The 18,382-nt window shown below is 40.5% G+C and overlaps 1 protein-coding gene across 1 annotated transcript in view; it reads left to right on the top strand.

Annotated features, from left to right (window-relative positions):
- LOC311191690 (bifunctional heparan sulfate N-deacetylase/N-sulfotransferase 4) overlaps positions 1–18,382 on the top strand; it is a gene marked incomplete at both ends in the record, with an annotated part of 88,962 nt that overhangs the window by 33,483 nt on the left and 37,097 nt on the right. The window contains 4 exons of the mRNA XM_084263952.1: positions 475–562; positions 5,607–5,761; positions 14,308–14,493; positions 16,137–16,265. Of these exons, the coding sequence (XP_084120078.1) occupies positions 475–562; positions 5,607–5,761; positions 14,308–14,493; positions 16,137–16,265 (558 nt within the window). The remainder of the gene's footprint in view (positions 1–474; positions 563–5,606; positions 5,762–14,307; positions 14,494–16,136; positions 16,266–18,382) is intronic.

Below are 18,382 nucleotides of genomic sequence, written 5' to 3'. Positions count from 1 at the left end.
TTCAGACACTACCAAAAAGGTTTGTGCAGGTAAGTAAATCCCAATGCCTCTACATCTGGACAGCAAATAGCATTCCTAATTTTACCTTGGGTTTTAAGCACATTTTATCAAGCTACATTAATAACCCAAAGCCTAGGTGATTTAGTATATTGCTGCCTCTGAATGGCCGGATTCAAATCCTGCTGTAGATGGCTGCAGACAGTGTTTAGTATATTGGCCCACATTACAGAACCATCACCTAACTTTGATACTTAGGTATTATTACTAGCAATGCTTGACCATCAAACTCTGATGGAACAAATAAAGATCACTGTAATAGTCTTATACAAAAGAATGATCCCAAAATAAGATGTGAAGCATTTAACAGGATCTTCTTTTTTGTATCTCCTCAGCTAGACACAAATTTTTAAATGAGGCATTCCAAAAATTAATATTAATTTTTCTAAATGCATGTTAATTTCTTATTTATTTCAGGCTTTACTAGAGACTCAAAATTTACTGCGCACTCAGGTTGCAAATTTTACCTTCAACCTTGGATTTTCAGGAAAATTTTACCACACAGGTAAGAAGGAACTTCATCCTCTGAGGTAGCTGCAGTTAAATAGGTGACAGGATTTGAAAACTAGCTTTAAATGTGCCCTTTTTTAATTACACATCGACTAAGTGGAGCAACGGGAAATACATGCCTCACTGTTTTAGCATCCTGTGTCTAATTCAGTGTCCACAGTGACAAAGGTATGCTATGGATGAGCTTCTCAGGAACACATAGATGTCCTTCCTGCTTTTCTGAAAGATGTGTGGCCATAAATCTTAGGGTTATAAAGGCGGTGAAGTAGCTGCTAAGATCTCTAATTCTACAAAAGACAGGACAGCACAGAACACATACTAAGCTGTTGGGGTTTTTTTTTCCTCCAGAGTGTTAGGTATGATGAAGAATAAAAGATTGGGGAAAAAAATCACATCTCAACCTCTGAAGAGGCAAAAGTGTTTGAATGGGATGCACAAGTTTTTGTTATGACTGTGAAGGTAACCTCTATCAGTGGTCTGCAAGTCAGGAGGGATGATAAAAGGAAAACAAGATGAAAAGAAATCTGGATTGAAACCCTGCTCCTTTCACACTCTAAAGAGTAACAAGTTGCAGAAGTTGAAGATTAGGTGCTTTTACATCTCCTCTTCATGACCCCTTTCTCTCTTTTGCTCTTTTTCTTTTTTAAAGATCTGTTTTCTTCCTCTGCCGTCTCCTTAATACTTTGCTGAACCCTCACTCAAGCTTCCCTCTGCTGCCAATGAGTCATGTTCCTCCTTAGTACTAATACAAGAAAAGACATATTCAGCGACTCCTTTCTCCTTTCCAAACTCCATACCCTTTCCCACCCTTGAAGACCAAAATCCTCAGTTGCCAACCCAGCTACCCACATTTAGTGACACTCGCTGAGTGATGCTAGAGGAGCTGAGAAGCTTATCTGGAGCAGAGGCAGTACAGCAGCAAGAGGAATGGAAAGTAGGTTTAAAAACTAGGAACCATGCTGTCACAGGGCACGAGGTAGCTGTGGAGTAAGGCAGGTCGCCCCTGTCTGTGTAGGTGCATTACTCCCCTTTTCATTGCCAGCATTAGAACACCAAAGAGATAAGCTTGTATTTGAACACTCAACATAGGAGCTTACCCAGCTCTTGTGTTTCCATTTCCGTACCCATTAGGAGAGTACAGAAGTCACTGGGAGATGGGGAGGCAAGGAAGAATTTGTGGGATGGAAACAGGAAGGAAACCAAAATTACCACTGTCCAGGCTGTTTTCCGCTTTTGCAAGCACATAATGCTAAGCAACTGCTGCCCAGGAAACCTTACAGACTAAAGATATAGGCTGGAGAGCCTGAGAAAAATGAGAGGTAGAGAGAGATGGAATTACTTGCCCGGAGTCATATAACAAGCCAGTTGCAGACCTGTGATTAGAGAGCAGCTTCAGAGGCAGAAGTTCAGTATTCTTCTCACTTCATCTTGACCTATCTGTGTAGCTATTCCTTCTGGAGATTAATTGACTACACACATAACCCAGCAAAATAAACAAAAACAGCCCAAGGTTCAGCCTTTCTAAAGTAGGATGCTGCTCAGCTGTGGCCATCTACAGAGTAAAGCTCTGTATGGTACCCATCATTGCCATGTACACTGAGAAGAAAGGTAATTCAAGGAGCAGAGGAGGTGGAGAAGGAGATCATTTATTATAAATACTACGATGCACCAAAGAGTGGCTGGCACAAAACACACAGCCTTTCTGCAAAATCAAACCCCTGACCTGCCAACACGTTTTTGCTTTGTTCATTCCAACAGCCTCCACATTGCTGTCACAGGTTTTCTTGCCCAGCCGATACAACACTGACCAATTTCAGATTTTTTAGTGCTGTAGAGAAAATAAAAAGGAGAACATGCAAGTGTGCCTGTCCTCCTAAGGCTCTCAAGGCACAGAACTAGCACACAACTACTTAATGAGTTGAAGCATGTCATTGCCTCCATTAACGGACCTGCTGCTGCCTGTGCTCTATGATGCATCTGAGGTTTTAAGTGAACAAACACTTTACAGGTTGGCAGTGGAATTTTGTTGTATCAGCTTAGTGTAAAGGTTTCAAAGTATTCTCCATGCAATATTTACTTTATTGACTCATCGTAAATAAAACATGGAAAGGTATTCTTTAATTACAGTAAATGTGGCTTGTTTACCCAGAGAGGCTTTTAGTATCAGATATTCAACATGTTTTATTAGCACACTGGAAACGCTGTGCCTTATTGACTTCCTTAATGTGTGATTTTGCTCTTCTTTCCAAAACTTGGATCATTTTAAAACTACAGGAGTACACACAAGTACAACAGCTGACACATCAGCCTCACTGCTCATCATCTCACCACCAACAACAACATTCCCTTCCGTGGCACTGGAAAACTATGCACTGAAGATGTAATGCTATCAGCAAAAAAACTTGAGTAGACCCTATTAGTCACGCAGTTTTAGCTAACACTTTCTAGTTGCTCAAGCTGTGGCAATAGAAATTCGGATGTTCTCAGGAGTTGCATTTAAGATTTCTAAGATTATTGGTTGCAGCTTCAAACTTAGTTTCAGCTTTGGGCTCAGAAGAGACCTGTAAGTAGTTATGGTTTTAGTTAAAAATGTGGGGTTATGATGTGCAAACAAACTTTGAATTCTTACCCACATGATGCTGCATCTCAAAGCGGATATATGTCCTTCAGTCAAGGAGGTGATCTACTGCATTTTTCAGATTTCACAATAAAATAAAGGTAGAAAATTACATAGAGAACATTGATTGTACAAGAAAATAAAACCTCAAAATCCCTTGTTTTGCCTCCAATACTTTGCATAAGGAATTTGGCAAAAATATTTAAACAATATAAGCACTTGCCAAAAAGCTTCTTAAGAATTTATAAACTCAAACAATGTTCTTTTTCAAGGCTTGGAAAGTAAATAACCTGAAAAACACCTCTGTCAGATGTTAAACTTCCAAACATTCTGTTTGAGCTCTGCCATTACAGGGTGGAGTTGTATGATTTTTGTAATATAAAAAAAAAAAAAAAGCAAAGTTTGATTAGTTTTATGTAAATTTACAAAGAAATTAGTACAAAACGGTTGGCTTTTAAAATATAGTTTTAAAAAATGAAAGCCTGGAGAAGAGAAGGCTCTGGGGAGAGCTTACAGTGGCCTTCCAGTACTTGAAGGAGCGTACAACAAAGCTGGAGATGGACTTTTTAGAAGGGCATGAAGTGATAGGGAAAGGGAGAATGTTTTTTAATTGAAAGGGGGTAGATTCAGATTGGATATTAGGAAAGACTTCTTCACAACGAGGTTGGTGAGGTACTGGAACAGGCTGCCCAGGGAGGTGGAGGAAGCCCCATTCCTGGAAGCATTCAAGGCTGGGTTAGATGGGGTCTTGAGCTGCCTGGTCTGCTGAGAGGTGTCCCTGCCCATGGCGGGGTGTTGGAACTTGATGATCTTTAAGGTCCCTTCTGCCCTAACAATTCTATGATTCTATGAAATTATTTCAAGAACCACACTCAAGTGTTAAAAAAGCACTAAATTACACTTGGACATAAATCTTCATTGTAGCTCCTTATATATTTCAAATACCCATTTTTTCTTCTTCATCCCTACCTTTAGGTTACAAAAGTGATCTTTAATAGCTTCAGAAACTCCCGTTCTTTTCTTTCCTGTCCTATTCTGAAAGATTATATGTTATGTTTCTTCCCCCAATCTCATTTCCCTTGTGTGTGCCTGGGTGACTGCAAGTGAACCACAGACACCCCCAAAACCAAATGAGCGGTCATTCAACAGGTGCAGTACACAGCAGTTTTGCATGAAGGAGCAGACATTCACAGAAAGAGCAGCCATCAATCCTTTCTTTTCAATAATTACCTAGAAAACATGGTTGTTTTCTTTTTCCAGCAGCACTCCCATCAGCAGGAGCAACTTTCTTAGAACTTGAAGTGTGCTGCACAGAAGGGGAGTAAAGTGATTCAGTTACACCAGGAGAAAGTTTCAAAGTAATGCTCTCTTTGTGCAGTGCCATTCTTCAAAAAACACTGCAGAAGTGAAAAATAAAAATGAAGAGGTGAAGTGCAGGCAATGAACAGCCACCTCCGTATGTTCCTGCCTCGTGCCACAAAAGGAAATGGTGACATCCGTGGAACATTCTCTTCCAATGAGCTTTGCAAAACTTTGAAAGGCTTCTAAAAGGAAAAGATATCTATGTTTGCATCAGTAGACTGAATTTTATGATTATTTCTTTGGCTGAAACTAAATAAAAGCATTTAAAATGTAAAGGAACAAGGAGGAAGGCTGCTAACAACTGAAAATCATTGAGTAATCTGAGAGTGAAGTTACTGACATGTAATTTTGCCTTTCCGATTTGAAAAAATATGTCTGCAGATGGTGGAAGCAGAATTGTATCCTTTCTCAAAACAGAAGGTTTTCTTTATTATAATCACACACACCTGCTTCTGCTGAAGCAGATACTCTTCACTAATGTAGGACTTCTTAAAGATTAAAACAGGCAAAAGTTGAACGCTGAACCATAAGAAACAACATTTGGAACCCTTTGCAGCATCATGTTTTCCACCTAATGCTGTTTCAAGACTGCTGCAAACTTGTTTCACACTTTACCAGAAGTCGACTTTACCAGTGCTCACAACGGGGTACTTGGCAAGACTCTCTGAGATGCCACCTTAGCCAGCTACTACTGCACAGTGTCTGGCAGGACCAAAGTGGGTGGGTACGCAAGTCCATCCAATTTTTACCATCACGGGTAGCCTGAACTTCTAAACACTCCATGTGTTACATGTGTGTTATGTAGCACCACAATCAGCCCTTGGAGACTAATTCTTGTTAAGTCATTTAAGACCGTGCCAGGAATAGAAAGGGATAGCCACGACCAGTAGTAATTTACCTTGCTCCTTTTGTGATATGGCAGCAGCGGTGAGACACCCATGTCAAGGGCATTAGATTTGATATCAGCCTCTTCTGTGTTTAAGAAAACACCAAACAATTATAAGCATTTTCTGCTGTTGTTTTGCTATTGCCGCTTTTTCTTTTTTTCTTTCTTTCTCAGGCACTGAGGAAGAAGATGAAGGTGATGACCTGCTGTTGAAATCTGTGGATGAGTTTTGGTGGTTTCCCCATATGTGGAGTCACATGCAGCCTCACCTCTTCCACAATGAGTCATCACTGGTAGAGCAGATGATCCTCAACAAAGAATTTGCAATAGTGAGTAACAGCTACCAAGAGGTTCGCTAAGACACCACTGCATATTACAGCTATGCGTTACTACCTGTTTTTATGTTTATCATGTATATACATGCAGATTTGTAAATAATGCTGCAAGACTGGAAACTCAGCACAAAAACCCCTTTCTGTAACTCAACCTTGGGCTGAATTTTGTCATAGCCTTTTTCACTGACACGGGCTTTCTGGATAGGTATCAGCTCTTCAACCAAACAACCTTATGAGACTGCAGGGATCAGAAGCACTGAAATCTCAGCAGATATTAGCTGGCCTTTTAAGTTTTAAGAAGGAGTTTGTACACAGCTTATCAGCTTCCTGAAGTCTGGTGCAAACATCCTCAATAGGGGAGGGAGAAAGTTGCAGCGAACCCTAAATGTTGTGTATGGTTTGTGAGAAATCTTAAAGCTATGTAGCAAATAAGTGAAGCTGCTGGATTTCATTGTGGTTCTGTTTAGAAGACCTGCTTGAAAATATGCTTTTTACATTAAAAAAAATGCTTCTAATATTTATAGATAATTATGTTTCATTTTTGCTTATTTGTGTTAACTTACAAGAGCTATTCTCCTAGCACCACCAAGAATTCAGAGTAATTGTATGAGGTCAGGTACCTTTCAGTGTAGTTCTACTTGCTTATAGAACATGGCAAAGAAAACCTTAAATCTAGAAATGCTCACTTTGGAAAAGACACTACGTGGTCTTTGACAAGGTGTAGAAATACCAAGCAACCGGAGACACTCAAAAGAGCAGAGTGACACAGCGGGGCTTTCGCCGCTGTTCAGGGAACTCAAATCTCAGCCCTACTGCAGCTCAGAAAGGCCAGCCAGCAGCTGCCCCTTCTTTCCATCCCTCACATGAGCCAAGGCACATCAGGAAACCAAGCAGAGGCAGATGCCTGAACAAGCAGTTGGAAGCAGTTTATTCCCTTGTTTACAAAAAAAAGTTTCCTAACAACCTTTAAAGAAAATTCATTAAAAATGGCTTAACTGTTTACTCTTCTTGCCAGACTTCCCATCCCCACTTCCCATCCCCTGTTTCGCTGGGTGTTGGTACAGAGGCATTTTGGATTACTTCTTTTCCATTCTACTGTTCTGCTTTACCATCAGCCTTCATGTCTGGCATGGCCTGTTCATGCCTTTGGTGTAGCCAGGCCCAGAGACCCAAATATAGGGGAGATGCAAAAGTAATTTTTTAAATGCAAAAGTATTTTTTTTTAAATAATGCAAAAGTAATTTTTTTAAAATAATCTGTATCTCAAAAATACATGGCCTGTTCATATTTAAACCTATGGGGAAATTTTCCTAGTAGTTCCAGGAAACATGAAGTCCTCCAAGTCAAACCACCTTTAGAAGTAAGATCTATAGCACAGCCTGAAAACAGGGCTTGTAGTAGAATCTGTTTGCAACTTCAGCTACAAAAAGATAAAGCCCATGTCCCTATCATCACTGAAGGGTAGACATTCCTTAGGGTGCCTATAAATAAGGAGCTGATGGCAGTGAAAGGCTGCTGTTATTACAGTTTTATTTCCTGCTAAGATTTGGACAGGGGTTGTACCAACCTCTTAACCTTGAATCTATATGAGCTGTACAATTTACTTATGAGAACATTTCTTTTCAAAAGGCTTCCTGTGAAATCCTCTCTATGGGAGAAATTTATCTTCCTGATATGACAACCTTCCTGATAGCTATCATAGAGGTCCCAGCCATGACTTCAGAGTAGTTTTGAATCCTCCCCTGCTTTCTCCTCCTCAGCATCATATCTTATTAGGAAAGGAACTCCTTGTTATACAGCTACAATTCTGTAAGTCCCGCAAAGTTAAAGCAAACTTCTTTTCATTATTCTTTGACTTCACAATGTGGATCCAAATTTAAATTAGAGATCCATAACAATACATAGAAAATGGGGATGATGCGTTAGTCGTGCTCTTAGTACCTTTATTTAGTACCATACTCAGGGGAATGAAGCCAGATGCTGATGCCATTTTCTCTTATGTTTCCCAATTATTGACTGTATCTCCCCACCTCCTGTTCTAGCTGCTGAGAGACAAGGCATTTTTTGTCAGTTTCTTCAAGGAAAGCTGCAATAATTATTTGGAAGTATGATCAGATTCATCCTTCACCTAATGTGGGATTTCTTTGTTCATTTCATTATGCACAGGTAGGAAGGTAACAGGGTCTTCAAGGTGAGAGAACACATTGGTATGCCTGAGAGGAACAGCCTGCTTTTAAGGTCCTAAATATTGCAACAACAACAACAAAAAAGGTAAAATAGATCAGACTGTGAGAAAACCTACACCCAAATATCATCACAGGCAGCAGTTTCGCCATGGAGAGTATCAGACTTGGCATTGCTCACTGGGGCAAAAGGTGTCATGAAAGGAATATCCTTCTCTTGAGTATTGTGGATTAAAGTCAAATGTAATAAACACAAGCCATTGCACCTGAAACAGTATTTCATGGCTATTATCCCATGGAGCTATGAATGTACATAAGCATAAATTTTATTGGCTCTTGTTATTTATCCTGTATGCACAAACTTGGGTTTGTATGAGCTCAAGTACACATACAGTCAGGACACAGGTAAGAAATACAGGTGTTACAGCAGGCAACTAGATAAAAGACCTCATTCTATTTTACATAGGTATGTACATACCTCATAATAATGCTCTAGAAAATGGGGGCTTACAATTGTGCCAGCTTCAAACAGATGCATCGCAAAATACCTGTAGAACTTGGCTACCTATACAGTTTGGTGTGCATACAACAAACTGCTGATTAGGTATTGGACCACCTTGATTTCAGTGCAGATACATACACATCTGTCTACCAGGGGCTTAGTAAAGTCTTTAAAGGATTCCTTTACACATGAGTTGCTTGTGAACCAGGAGGCTGTGTTTAACTGTCTACAGATTATTGTATGTGCCACTAAGATATTTATCACTTCTGCTGTTTCATATCCAGTTGGTGAGAGGAAGAGACTTTCTTACATCTTTCCCAAATGTTATTGCCACACTGCTCTGGATCCAACAGCAGCACAGGAAGTTTTGGCTGGCAAAATCTTTTCCCACGTGTTCCTGAGCAGTGAGCCCCACAGCTGCCCCCATCCATAGTACCATTCCCACAGTCTTCAATGCCAAATCTCTTCTCAAGTGGTCATGATATCCCCAGCCTTAGAGAAGCAAAGGCCAAAGATTTTAACTCTAGGCAGTCTGCAACTTATCTACCAGAAATTTGCTATCCCACTGCCATCTTATGCAAATACATAAAAAAGTAAACAAATTGCGCAAGCAGAAGTCTCTGATTAATATATATTCCAAAAATAAAATGAACCAAGTCTCCACTGCCATCCTTTCATCACAAGATATCCTTCCTTCCCCCTTTTGTACATTCTTATCTGACAAAACCAAGTAGAATATATTTAATTCAAAGCCTATAGCTCTTTATTTTGTCCCTTGATTTATTTGCTCGGTGATTATCTTTGCTTGTTTGCAAGAATATGTGCCCAAAGCACAGCAGAGATAGGGCAAAAACTATCCTCAGCTGTAAGAAGGTAGCTGTGATCTGATATGAAGAAGTGAGACATACACAAAACAAATTGATTCAAAGATACACATGTACAAAAGAAACAAATCGATTCAGAGCCCATCTAGTAACACTCCTTGGCTTCAACCTCCTGTTTATAAACCAACTACAGAGGGACATTAGCTCTTCCTCTGCCTACAACTTTTCAGCTGCCCAAACCACACACAAACCAGGAGCTTTTAAAATACCAATAAAATACCAAGAATATGAATAGCAGTGACCACAGATCAAGGGCAAATTATCTACGTGCAATGAAAAGAGAGTCTAATTTGTCCTGTTATTAATATCTGTAGCTAATGTTGGGAAGGAGAGATGCCCACTAGAGACTGCTTCTAAAATTTTCTCTAAGTGGTCTGCACACTAACATTGCACAATAACATTGTCCTGTACAGATAGGATGAATTTACTCTGCCTAAATTTAAGGTCTTTCCAAAATAGTCTATCTTTATTAGTGTTTTTATCTATGTCAGGAGTGTGCTTTGACAGCAAATCTCTACAATCGCCTCTACTTTCTCAGCTGTTATTTGGTACCACATGCATGGAGAGACTACATGTTTCCTAGTCACATATAGGTTCCTCAGGGCTGGACTGCCTTTCTTCATTCCACATCCTCAGAAAATTAAGATCTTAAACCGCAGCATCTCCCCTACCTGTAGCCTGCTACAGTGTGAAATATGCCCAGAACAGGAGACATGACAGTGTCTGGGAGACTCTTATATAAGACTGGTTAAAAGCTGGCTTTTCCAGTGTCCCTGTTAATCCCGGATCTTACACCAACACCGGAAAACCCTTGTCATTAAGACCACTTGTACCATCTGCCTGGCACATTGTAGAGCCAAGGGGGTAAGGAAGCACACTAAGGAGATGAAAAAACAACAATGAGAGCAAACAGGAACACACAGAGCCCTTGTATCTCAATCACAATCACTTTGTTTGTTGAACTACCTTATCTAGCTCTTAAACAGATTTTTAAAGTTTAGAATCAAACTAAAAGTAATTGAAGGCTGAAATATTTACTCACTAAAAATCATCCAGAAATTCAACCCTTGGGAACAAAACAATCTTGTGTCCATAAAGGATAAAATACAACATAACACTGAATGCCAACATGCAAGAGTGCAGGAAATTCACTTACCAAATTAGAGAAACTAAGTATTTTAAAGTGACAACGTAACATATCTCTTACAGAAAATCTCACCCACACGAGCAGTATTAGAAATAGATCTCATTGTTAAAAATATGTGGAGCTTATATAAAGCTTTTAACTTTAGAAGGTAACATCTTCAAAAGTACTACATTTACTCTATTACCTACTGTTGGACAAAGTCAAAAAGTTTAGCAAACTTATCCGACGTTGCATTGTTAGGTTTTTCATCTCATAAGTCTTTCCAAAGGAAATCCTGCAGTTCATCTGACTGTGTGAAAATACCTACTGGTAACAGAAAGAGTCAATCTTTCACAGGGAGCTTTTTGTTCAAATTTCCAACATCTGCTTGCAGAAGAACTGATATCAGAATGCAAGTTTACTTCTTGAGAATATACTTTCTGCTGGAGAGCAGCACTTGTTCTGCATTGCCTGCCCTTTCTTTAGCAGAAGGGGTTGGCTTTTTGCAAATGTGGAATAGGTACATGCCGTACATGCTGACTCATGGTAAACACCGCTCATTTCTGTACAAATAGGAAGGTCAAAAGAGGTTAGGAGTTTCAAGCAAATCTTCACTTGCTTGAATGAAGCTGATAATTGAGAGATAAGCAGCCCTGGCAGGTTGCTCAAGCCTTTTAGATCACTCAGCGAAGTAACCGTCCTGTGCCTGGGCTCCATGCGAGGTAACTTTGGAGGGTGAGGAGTCAGGCTGTGTTGGCAGGACTTGTGAGTTTCCAAATCCCATCGCTCTGGCTCGTGTGCATGAGCATGAGACAGCAACTCACTCCCAGGGCTCTGCCAGATGTGCTGGCCACACATGGGCATCAGGGGGTGGGTAATTTTGAGCTGGTACCATTCTAATCCACGTACCACGTACTCACTGGAGGACATAAGGTCTAGTCCTGGAGACCTTCCTCTAGTCCGGTCCAGCCTTTAAAACAAGTCATTTTGTGTGTTCCCAGACTAATACACGATGGAAAACAACACATGGGAGGTAGCAACAACTTGGGGAATTTTCTGTCAAAAGTCCAACAACTGTTTTAATTGTCTTTCCCCCCTCCCCATTTCATGGGTTGTAACAGCGATTCCCCTTTAATATGGAACTCAAGCACCACGGCAGCTTCAGTTTACTGTAATTTAAATTAGAATTGAATGTCTCTTAAGGCACAAGTAAAATAGGAATACAAAATCAACCTGTCCAAAATTAATGGCTCTAGGGTCCCAGCTTAAGCGTGAAAAGGAACATAACACTGCTGTTCTCAGTGCCAAAAAGGTGCAGAAAATTTCAGAGGTAGACAAACACATGCACAAAATTTTGGAAAAAGTTTTGAAATGGAAAAAGAAATCAATGGAAGCTTTTAATGTAAAAATAATCTAATAAAATTTGTAGGAAATTGTTCCTTAGAGTATATAAGAAAATATGCTCACTACAGGCATCTCCCATTTTGCCCAGTGGCTTGGATTCAAATGGATGCTCTTCCTATAACACACAAATTTTCAATCCCAAGCTAAATTTACTAAGAAAATGAGAAGAAAAAGGGAAACAGCAACAGAAATCCCAAAAAGAGGACATGCAATATTTAATATACCCAAGTAAACTGAACATAGAATTGACCAAAGAAAATCTGATTGTTAGCTAGTTGTTTTTTCTTGAAGTCCTACCGAATATCTGACTGACATGTATTTATGTGATGAACTACATAGTTTACAGGATTTATTCAGAGGCTAATTAGCTTTTAATATTGAGAATTTATGAAAAGCTGCCTTATGTTATATTGGTGAATGTCAGATTACCATTTCACCATTATGTTGCTATGGCAACACCAGCAGTAAATAGAAAGTAGATAAACAGGATTTTACATGTATTCATCCCGATACTTACTGTTGGACATAGGATTCAGAGCAGTGTTCATTACCTAGCTCAGGACACATTTGCCTTAAATTTCCATGGCCATATACCTCCCTAACACAGGTTTGGTGAAGGCTTGTAGATTCAAGTCAATACTGTATATTTAAATTAACACACTGTTTATGGCAGCCTGAGCATCATACTACTCAGGCAGAGTAATAAATGGTCAGTTTTTTCAGAAACCTTTAGATATAACTTTTTCCTTTATATATCTTGATGGGAAAAACCAGAGAAATGTTTGATTTAACATTTTAAAATCTATTTAAAATTAGGGCTATTCCTCATTTCACCTTTAAACTGACTCATGTCTTTCAGATAGGTAACAACATAAACAAGCAGAAATTACACTTCCCTCACAGAAATTACAAAATAGTGAGACTGGTTTGTTTTTTTTTTTTTCCCCCAAGATCAGCCAATAACTTAAGATCCTTCCTAATAAGGAAGGGATAATATAAGGAGGTTGCATTATGTGATGTATGAACAAGTGTTCCCTACGGATTTGGCTTCATTTTTGTCAAACAGTCAATACCCTTTCTTTGCAAAGCACTTGCAGATGCCCAGGAGAACCTGTCATTCCCGGAATTAGAGTGATAAAAAGTTCTTTGATAATGTGGGCAGAAGGATGGACAAAAAAACCCGAAAAAACAAACATGAAAAAAAACATTATCTCACATTTTAGTTATTTCCCTCTGAACATCAATTTTATGTGAACAGAAAACAGCTGAGGTATCCTGTAGTAGTACTGGGACTAAAATGAATTCAGTGAATACCTGCACTTGAGGAAGGGATCCGGCAAGAGCGACAGCGATGGGAGCCCCTTGCAACCCAGAGATGCCATGGGAGAGCAATGCTTTTGCTGAACCTGCTGGAAATTGTCCTTGGCAGATAAGGAAGGGTACAGACTTTCTACCAGTAGCTGGTGATAAACACTGAATGCATCTTTCAACAGTCATCCAGATCAATGAAACTAATTACCTCATTTTCACATGCATTTCATCATACTTCAAATGATTTGCTCTCTTTTAAATGCATCACGGTCTATAGATGTGGTTATTAGGCCTCCTCATCAGATGGGGTTTTCAGGCAGCCCATGCTAGGTGGAGAGCAGGAGTGTTGAGGAGCAGAACAAAGACAGAAGAGCATCAAAAGTAAAAGGAACATGCCCAGCACACTAACAGTCAGCTTCCTCTTTAATTCCTTCTGCCTGCACATTGGAAGATATTTTCAAAATAACCTATGTATTATGTTCATGAAAATGCACATATATTCCTCAGAAATGGAGCTAAATATTTATGAAATGAAAGAGATGTCTGTCAAAGACCAGCTTTTTTGGGGGTTGGTTTTTTTGTTTTCCTTTTGCTAGTACCTTAATACCATAGATTAAGAAGATTCAGAATCTAGGGGGGGGATATTTATTTACTTTTTTAAAAATCAGGAAGCAGTCTTGCTCTTATTCCAGAAATAGGAGACAAAAACAATCCCACATATGTCACTGCAATATTTTTTCCTTCTGTTTACAGCTCTAATGCTGTTTGATAGTTTAGTAAATAAGCAGCATCAGTTTACCAGATTACCTTTAAAAAGAACCAGGCAAGTAGGATGCATATTAAAATACATGCAATATGTAATGAACAGGCAGGCAAATCTATTTCATATAACAGTAACACAACATAATCCAAGAGGATTATTTATCACTGGGCAGTTATCAAATTGTAATTCCAGTCCCCCTCATCTCCCCGCCATTTTTAGCATATGCTACATACAAATAGACACAAGTCTGTCCAAGGACAACAGCTTCTCCGATGTTGCTGTCTGCAGGAAAAATAATCTTTGAATAATTACATGTGTGGTTTTTTTCCTGACTCTAAATATATTCTTTCCCTCTTCTGTGTTGCAGGAGCACGGCATACCAACTGACATGGGGTACGCAGTCGCTCCACACCACTCCGGGGTCTACCCAGTTCACATCCAGCTTTACGAGGCCTGGAAGAAGGTGTGGCACATCCAAGTGACCAGCACAGAAGAATACCCACACCTGAAGCCTGCACGGTACAGACGGGGCTTCATCCACAGTGGCATCATGGTACACTGCATTTCCATGCTTCATAGCAATAGTACTTCAAGTGACACAAAAGTCTGCTATTTTTACCAAATGCTTCAAGTTTTACAGCAATCATTAAAATTCTCTGTGATCGAGGATTTGTAAGGATGCCAAAGTGGTGCGTTTGTTATGCAGCCAGTTTTAAAAAAAAGTCACACAAACCCAGGCAACTGCTAACTAATCTTCAGAAACTAAATGCACTTGTAGTCCCATCAACTATCAACAAAACAATAAACAAGTGCTTCAAAATTAATTAAACTGCCTAAGACCTAGGTTTCAAGCTCCAGTTCGTCTTCATGCATGAAGGATTAGAAACCCACCACCTGGGAAGGTGAGGAGAAGTAAGTAATTTCCTCCAGCCAGGATGACACTGGCTGAGGTTTCATTCCGAGCTTACTCCCAAAGCTCCCAGAGCTGGGGACCAGACATGTGCCCAGCTCTTCCAGACCACACGTTTGTGTAAGGAGAGAGAAAGCTCCTCATGTACACCCTTCAGATGTAGAAAGGGCAGGAACATGTCTATAATTATTTGTCCTGCAACTACACAGGGTGGTGAAACACAGAGTTGGCATAAACGAAGCTCAGAAGATTTCAAGGACAGATCTCAGGATGTTCTAAAGTCCCAGCTGACTTGAATGTTGCCTATGTATATTAGGTTAAAGTTGTGATCCCCTAAAAAAGCCAAAAGGAACATCTTAATCAAAACCGAGAAGCAACTGCATCGAGTCCAATTACTACTGAAATAGCCTCAAATTCAGTAGTGCATTTGCACATGTATTAACATACTCTGCTGAATGTAGGTTTGATTTGTTGCTTTGACTGAAAAAAAAAAAAAAAAAAGCAGTGACTGGGGGGAAACAAAAGGTCTTCCCCAGGTGAATTATATCCCTGCATGCATTAAGTGATAATCTTAAGCCCCAAGAGTTGTCATCTTTACTTTACCAGAGCCCTCTGATAGTAGTACAAACTTAACTAAACCATCTCATTCTCCAAGATGAGTTTGCTGTCCCCTCCTGCTAGCTCAGCGGTTTAACACACAGCTTCCTGATTTAATGCAATGCAGAGAGCTGAGCTCAGCTGAGTATCATCCCACCAGCACCACACACATTTCACAAGGAGGGAAGGGGCACTCAGTATGCTTTACAGAACTGAGGAAAGTGTGAAGCAACAGGTCTTTTTCTCATCCACAGCCTTGAATACAAATTAAATGTCACAAGAACGTTAGATTAATTGCCTGAGACAGCAAAGACTGGTAGGAAGGACTATTTATCTCATAATAAACCGTGAGGAGAGGTTTGGCTTTTTGTCTTATTCCTCTTCCAAATGCCAGGAAACAAGCACTTCTTATGAGAGTATGAGCTGAATAAAATAGTCTGTGTGAAAGCTCAGCATGCATGTCTGCATGTTTCTGAGCTGGCATCTGGAAATTGCCACATCTGTGGGACCAGAACAGAGAAGGCGTAAAGGAGCCCATACACAAACAAAGGAGCCCATTAACCAGCGCAGGAGACAGAAAGGGTGGCAGTTCTGTTTTGTTGCATTACTGGAGGGATTTGGGTGGCTATGCCAGGGTCAGTTTGCAGAAAGAAGTTAATGTCACAACTCTGGTGTTGTTTTGTTCTCAGGTGCTTCCCCGACAGACCTGTGGCCTTTTCACTCACACTATTTTTTACAAGGAATATCCTGGGGGTCCTCAGGAGCTGGACAAAAGTATCTGTGGCGGTGAACTCTTCCTCACCATTCTCCTGAATCCCGTAGGTACCTTCTTTTACTATTTTTTGGACACAGTAACAGGAAGGAGGGAGGAAGGGAAGGAGATCAGATCTCTTTGATCTTGTTGGGAGGAGGGGAGGAAACAAGACCACTTGCTTAGAGGGAAATTAAGTTTAAGAGGAAAGGAGAAAAATGTGTTCTGCTAATTTCTATCTATGCTCATACACAACAAGTTACAGGAAAATGCATTGATTTCCACTCCATAATGTTGCCCAACCTGAAGCTGGGTCCCCATGAAAGAAGAGTGTACTGTCTTGTCTAACCCAGACGGAAAGAAGCCCGTGAGGGTAGAGAAGACTCTGTGACTTTATTCCATTTGTCCTCTTTATCCATAAGCTTGGCTCCTCAGGCACTCCTCATATCACTCAGTTAAAACAGCAGGGCTCAGGCCTGAGACCGTTCCCCCACCACTGGCTCTTAAAAATAGGTTTTGTGCAGCTAAAAAGTACTCCAAGCAGCACACAACCTTCCTGTGAACATTTCTGCTTCACTCAGTGCTGCATTTCTTTTGCTTTGTCACACTGCATGAACCATGAACTATACAGATATGCATGCATGCACATACAAACAACACACACATAAATAATTTAATCAGAAGTGCCACAGACTTATAGGATGATTTTTTCTCAACAAATAAAGTGGTCTGATCTGCGCTATACTAATATATACACAGATACATACGTATTGCATCCAGCTCTGGGATCCCCAGAAAGATACTGAGCTGTTGGAGGGAGCACAGAGGAGGCCACAAAGATGATCCAAGGGCTGCTGTGGAGACAGGCTGAGAGAATTGGGGTGGTTCAGAAAAGGCTCCAGTGACACCTTAAAGCACCTTCCAGTGGGGGTCCAGGAAAGATGGGAAGGGACTGGTTACAAGGGACAGGGAGGAACAAGATGGGGTGATGGGTTAAAGCTAGAAGAGGGGAGATTTAAATTTTATATTAAAGAAGAAATCCTTCACTGTGAGGGGTGAGGCCCAGGCACAGGTTGCCCAGAGAAGCAGTGTTCAAGGCTAGGTTGGATGGGGCTTTGGGCACCCTGGGCTAGCAGAGGGTGTCCCTGTCCGTGACATGACAACGTGATACAGGTGGGTGCATAGATGTGATTGGACTTACCAAGGCTCAAAGGAGGAAAGCTACCTGACTGTAAGTGCTCTAATTTGAAGTCACAAATCTCTTGACTGTGAACAAGTCTGCTGCCATTTAAGACAGCAACCTAGAACTGGAAGGAAGAATGATAAGTGCAAAAAAATAATTTATCAATAATTTTTTGCCATTGCCCTCCCTTCCAGTCCCACACAAACAAGCTTTACTACTCACAAGATAAATGTCTCGTGTCTTGCCAGGTGGCCTAGTTTTCAGCAGGTTTAAATTGCAATGCTCATTGATTTCTCTGCAGAGTTAAAGAAGTTTCAGGTGCAGCTAACTCTCAAATCCAGGTCACTTTTATTTAGAGAACTAAACATAGATTTTGGTATTATTAGGTGAAAATTTTGGCTGGGGAGCCAAGTTGCTGTCTGAGTCAAAGATTCAGTGGGCTTAAAGAAATGGGACGTTTCTATTAGGAATTTTTCTGTATCATACACGTGATACCTAATTTGAGTGTAAAAAATATCCCTGTTCTTTATCCTGTCTCTCCATAAACTGCCATTCTCTCACACTGGCTTTTGTTCCCATAGTTTCCATAAGTGTAACTTAGCTTTTCACTGTGTTAGGATGCTGCTGGAATTTATCCTTAACTTTATCATGCTTTGATCAGTACCTGTGCACTTGGGCCAGAAGAATCCTAGACATATTTACAGACTGGGAGAAGAGCTCCTTGAAAGCAGCCCTGCTGCATGACACCTGACCTGGGTGTCATGGTGGATGAGAAACTTAACATGAGCCAGCAGAGTGCTCTTGCAGCTCACAAGGCCTGGGTTCCATCAGAAGAAGGGTGCCCAGCAGGGACAGGGAGAGGATTATCCCTCTCTACTCCGCCCTTGTGAGGCCCCATCTGGATTACTGGGTCCAGATCTGGGGGTCCCAATACAAGAAAGATGTGGAACTGTTGGAGAGGGTTCAGAGGAGGCCACGAAGATGATTAGAGGGCTGGAGCA

The sequence above is a fragment of the Gallinula chloropus genome (assembly GCF_964237585.1).
Source record: "Gallinula chloropus genome assembly, chromosome: 4".
Lineage (NCBI taxonomy): Eukaryota > Metazoa > Chordata > Aves > Gruiformes > Rallidae > Gallinula > Gallinula chloropus.
The sequence above is the reverse complement of the archived record's forward strand: the minus strand, read 5'-3'. Positions and strand labels throughout refer to the sequence as shown.